A 5,641-nucleotide genomic window follows, 5' to 3' on the forward strand; every position below is an offset into this window, starting at 1 on the left:
GATTAGAAGGAAGTTGCTACTCCACCCGCGAGTATAGAACCCACGCCTAGATAAGGTCGTCCCTCCCTCTACTCTAGAGCAAAAGAGATTGCTTCCAAAAAGGACCTCCGGCCAGATGTGCTCATAAAAATGAAATAGATAGGGCAAAAGATACGTACCTGTAAGGGTTATGTGCGCCTAGCAAGATGCAACCAAACACAGTAACCAAAAAGGGAACACAAATAGCAGTATTGCACAACAGTAGGGCAAATAGCATGAATCATATAGAGCACAAAACCATTTAAAATCAAGTAGACATACAGACAAACAAAATAAATAAATATATATATATATATATATATATATATATATATATATATATATATATATATATATATATATATATACACGCACCACACATAAGCCTGGATAAAAACCCATGCTTAAACATATATACATATAGATAAATTCGTAGATATATATACCTAGGTACAGAAACAAGACAGACAATCATACATACACCAATACATGATACTTAGATACATAGATACATATATAGATACACACATATGCAACGGTACATGTATATAGCCTAAATACATATAGATAGATACAGGTGCATATATACTATGTGGAGGGGTATATATAGTGTAACTATAGAATAACTAGTTATAGTTATGTATGTAGTTGTACAATAAATGTAATAAAGGCATTGGAAAAAAAAAAAAAAAAAAAACTTACTCAATTATCCTAATTCTACTCCTCCACAGGCTCCTATCAAAAGTCATGTCCTCCGTCAGTATAAGCTCTTTCATGTCCAGCTTCAATCTATCCTCCATCCTACGTCTAGGTCTACCCCTTCTCCTTACGCCGCCAACGGCGAGGGTCTCGACTCTCCTAACTGGGGCTAAAATTGGGCGCCTCCTGACATGCCCAAACCATCTAAGTCGTCCTTCCCTAAGTTTGTTGATGATGTTCCCAACTTCCAATTTCTCCCTAAAAACTCCATTTGGTATCATATCTAGCATGGTCTTACCACACGTCCATCTAAGCATCCTCATTTCTGCCACCTCCATTCTCCTCTCTTGGGCCTTCGTCATTGGCCAACACTCTGATCCGTACAACATGGCTGGTCTGATTGCCACCTTGAAGAAATTCCCTTTCAGCTTAAGGGGCACCTTCTTGTCGCACAACACCCCTTTCGCAGCCCTCCACTTCAACCATCCTACACGTATACGATGCTTCACGTCCTCATCTATCCTTCCCGAATTGTGAAGCATCGAGCCTAAATATCTAAAGGACCCTTGCGGGGGTAAAATCTGATCCCCAATTCGGATATCCACTATATCGTCGTGTTCCTCTTCACTCTTCTTGAAATCACATCTAAGGTACTCCGATTTAAGTCTGCTAATCCGTAGGCCATTTGATTCTAAGGCGATCCTCCATTGCTCAAGCCTTCTGTTAAGCTCATCCTGGGAATCCGAAACTAATACAATATCGTCGGCGAAAATCAGGCACCATGGGATGTTGTCTTGTATTCTATGAGTCAACCCGTCTAGGATCAAAGCAAAAAGATAAGGGCTAAGGGCAGATCCTTGATGTAGGCCTACCTCAACAGGGAAAAACTCTGTGTTTCCTACCGCCGTGCGTACACGAGTCTTCGCCCCCTCGTACATATCTCTAATAGATCTTATATATCTACTTGGGACACCCCTAACATTAAGCGTCTTCCAAATCAGCTCACGTGGGACACAATCATAAGCTTTTTCCAAGTCTAAGAATGCCATGTGTAGGTTCTTTTGTTTTTCCCTACACTTCTCCATAAGGCTTCTAACAATGTGAATCGCTTCCATCGACGAGCGACCTAGCATGAAACCGAATTGGTTCTCTGAAACCTTTGTCTCGCGTCGGAGCGTCGTCTCCATCACTCTTTCCCAAAGCTTCATAGTATGACTAAGTAACTTTATGCCTATATAATTACTACATATTTGCGCATCTCCCTTGTTCTTGTAAATAGGAATAACCTCACTGAGTCTCCATTCCATAGGCATATTTGCGCTTCTAAACGTCGTGTTGAAAAGGTTTGTCAACAATCTAACCCCATCGCCTCCTAGGCACTTCCACGCCTCAATCGGAATTTGATCCGGTCCTACTGCTTTGTTTCTCCCCATCTTTCGTAGGGCCAATCTAACTTCCTCCTCGTTAATCATCGTGCAGAAACAGTTGTTTTGAAACTCCCGAACCTCGTGGGATTCACCGTTCCGCTCTGGTCTTCCCCTACCGAAAAGAGATGCAAAATAATCTTCCCATCTTTTCCTAATAAGATCTTCTCTTACTATACTTTGACGCTACATCCTTGATATATTTGATGTTACCTAAGTCCCTGCTTCTTCGCTCCCTAGCTTTGGCTATCCTATATACGTCATTAGCTCCCTCTTTAGAGTCTAGTTTCCTATATAAATCTTCGTATGCTTTGTCTTTTGCAATTGCTACGGCCTTCTTTGCTTCTCTTTTAGCTTCTTTATATCTTTCTTCTACCCTAGTTCTCTCTTCATGTGACCCTTCTCCAAGAGTAATGAGCTCCCTAAACCTCGCCTGCTTTAAAGCGACTTTCGTTTGGACATCGTCACTAAGCCACCACGACTCTCTTCTACTCTTATGGGCTCTCGATGTCCCTGTAGCCATTCCTAAGGTCTCTTTTGCCACATCTCTGATAGTGGACGCCATGCGATTCCATAACTGGTCTGCTTCTGTAGGGGCAACGTTATCCCCTTCTACACTCAATCTCTCAACAACATTCGCTCTAAAAGTCTCCGCATTCGCTCCATAGAGGTTCTTCCAAAGGATTCTAGGTTGTACAACCCTAGCCCTCCTGCCAACTCTTCCCTTAGTGACTAGGTCCATGACCAGCAATCTGTGCTGGGAGGAGCACGTCAAAGCTGGAAGGACCTTACAGTCCCTACAGGTCCTAAGTTCCCCTTTACGAAGAAGCAAAAAGTCAATCTGGGTGCTACGATCCCCGCTATGGAAAGTGGCTAACTGAGCATCCCTCTTCTTGAAGAAAGAGTTTGCTACCACCAACTCGTGGGCAATGGCAAACTCAAGAATTGAGCGCCCCTCTTCATTTCTAGGACCAAACCCAAAGCCCCCATGGGCTCCCTCATAACCTTCTGTCTCCGCTCCTATATGTCCATTCAGATCACCACCTATAATCAGTCGATGGTCCGCTGGGCACCCCCTCACCACCTCATCTAACAATTCCCAGAAACTCTTCTTTTCGGCATCACCTAAACCCGCATGAGGTGCGTATGCACTAATGACCGTGAAAGTCTCCTCCTTAATAATTAAACTAACCGACATAATCCTATCGCTAAACCTGCCCACGTCAACGACGTTGCATTCGAGTCGTTGAGTTTATCAAGATTATTATTAAGTCAATTATAGTTGGATATATTAAGAAATGGTATGCATGCCGTCAACTTTCAATGTAAAGAAAGTTTGTCTTTTAAAAACGAATGCAATATTTGTAAAATGTTTCATATAGATGTCAAGTACCTCACGATGTAACCAAATGTAATGTATTCGTCCAGATGGTTTAGGACGGGTATGAAAGTTGGTATCAGAGAGGTGGTCTTAGCGAACCAGGTCTTGCATTAGTGTGTCTAACTGATAGTTGTTTAGATGCATTAGTAAGTCTGGACTTCGACCGTGTCTGCATGTCAAAAGTTTTGCTTATCATTTCGTGTCTAAAATTACTTACTTATCATCCTTAAAGTCTAGACACATCTTACTGACTCTATTGCCTAGATAGTGTATAGACAAAACTCATATCTTAGCGTATCTGCTAACTCATATCTTAGCTTATCTATTACTGTAAACTTTGCCTGACATATTCTGCAAATTCCTCCGTAATCTACGGGTTCTTCTGTACTATATATGTATAAGTATTCTATGTAATTAGTATATCATCCGACATACGAAAATCATTTCATACCGAAAAACCCTTTACTCAATAGTACGAAATGGAACTCGTCACTAGATCAAGTTCTTCGGAACCCGACAGCTATTCCGATATGGATGTTCACCTAAGCTCCAAAATCAGCGTCACCAGAATGAATCAACCAATCATCCATCCCTAATTCATCAGATGGGTTTGTAGTCAACTTAATCAATGGAGACGCGAAGAAGGCGATCCCTTCCACTAACCGAATTCACCTCTTAGTGAAGAACCTGAAGCACTTACCGGCGAACCTGCTCAAAACACCATTTTCTCTCTCATTTTCAGAGTATCTCGACACGATTATATTTTATCCACAATTTTAAACCTTATTCATCCGCTCGTTCTGACCGACAATCATCCCGGAATAATGGAAGAAGCCAACGAGCTTCACGCTCGAGTAATCAATTTGGAAAATATGGTGCAAAACTTACCAGCTTCAGCAACATCACCAGCACCAACAGTACCACCAATAAACCAAGTTTCAACATCATATGCCTCGATATCACATTCTGTACCACGAGCATAATCATCATTCTACGTATCGTTCTATCTATTTTATCTTCGTTCGACATGGCGATTATGTAATCTCTAATGTTTTAGAATTTATAAAATCATGTTCTAACGGTAAATCAAATGAGTTTAATATCATATTAACTCATTAAAATTCATGATTACATCTGAAGGAAATATATATGTATATATATTTTCATAAAGGTTGTAATTAAAAATTCTTTTGTACAAACTGTTAATGGTGAAAATATTTTAATGGGTAGGTAATACCCGAGGAATATTTATATTTCACATTAATAAGTTACACTAAACATTCTTCAAATCTGATTCAACAGTCATTTGCTATCCTACTTACATCCACAGATATACGAATCCGTTCACCACAGAATAACCATTTTCATTCAATTTCATATTTGGATTTTGACTTATCAGAATCCAACAAGTGGCATAATGAAGAAAACATTGGACAAAATAAAATTTGTTAGAAACAAACAAATTAACTATGAGAAATTTTGTTAAGAATCCACGCTAACTGTTCCTAGCTAACTGTTCCTAGCTAACTGATTACATTTTATTTATCGCAATTTATTTATCGCAATTTATATTCTCGCAATTTTATTTATCGTCATTTAATTTCTGTTATTTATTTTATGCACTTTAAATATCGGGACACGTATACAAGGTTTTGACATATCATATCGACGCATCTATATATATTATTTGGAATAACCATAGACACTCTATATGCAGTAATGATCGAGTTAGCTATACAGGGTTGAGGTTGATTCTATAATAATATATTTACTTTGAGTTGTGATCAAGTCTGAGACATGTACACGGGTAACGATACGTATTAATTAATTTGAATATTATAAACTATATATGAATTATTGAATTAGCAACTGTGAACTGCTAATTGTGGACTATCAACTGAGGACTACCAACATTGGACAATTAAAATGAATTAAAATATTAATTATAACATATGAAACTAAACATTTCTTCAAGTTTGCCACTTGATTTCATTTTAAACCTCATTTGTATCTTGACGATTACAATTTGCGTTCAAATCTTTCATGATTCTTGAAAACACCTCAATCAAGAGAATGAACCAACTGCACTTCATCTACGGAAGAAAAGATTTATGCATAT

At 39.0% G+C, this 5,641-nt stretch overlaps 1 protein-coding gene across 1 annotated transcript; it reads right to left on the reverse strand.

Moving 5' to 3' along the window:
- Positions 1 to 1,809: 1,809 nt before the first annotated feature.
- Positions 1,810 to 3,339, reverse strand: LOC139849429 (uncharacterized). The gene is made up of 3 exons (XM_071839087.1): positions 2,518 to 3,339; positions 2,079 to 2,327; positions 1,810 to 1,932 (listed from the first exon to the last, which is right to left on the reverse strand). Exons 1-3 carry the CDS (start codon positions 3,337 to 3,339, stop codon positions 1,810 to 1,812), a joined length of 1,194 nt encoding a protein of 397 aa, XP_071695188.1.
- Between the last annotated feature and the right edge of the window lie 2,302 nt (positions 3,340 to 5,641).

This window comes from Rutidosis leptorrhynchoides, chromosome 5, assembly GCF_046630445.1.
Source record: "Rutidosis leptorrhynchoides isolate AG116_Rl617_1_P2 chromosome 5, CSIRO_AGI_Rlap_v1, whole genome shotgun sequence".
NCBI lineage: Eukaryota > Viridiplantae > Streptophyta > Magnoliopsida > Asterales > Asteraceae > Rutidosis > Rutidosis leptorrhynchoides.

Coding starts and splice junctions, on each gene's coding strand:
- LOC139849429 (XM_071839087.1), bottom strand. CDS start 3,339: ATGTCGGTTAGTTTAATTATTAAGGAGGAGACTTTCACGGTCATTAGT. Junction 2,328..2,517: donor CACATGAAGAGAGAACTAGG/GTAGAAGAAAGA, acceptor TCAAGGATGTAG/CGTCAAAGTATAGTAAGAGA. Junction 1,933..2,078: donor AGTGCCTAGGAGGCGATGGG/GTTAGATTGTTG, acceptor AAAGTTACTTAG/TCATACTATGAAGCTTTGGG.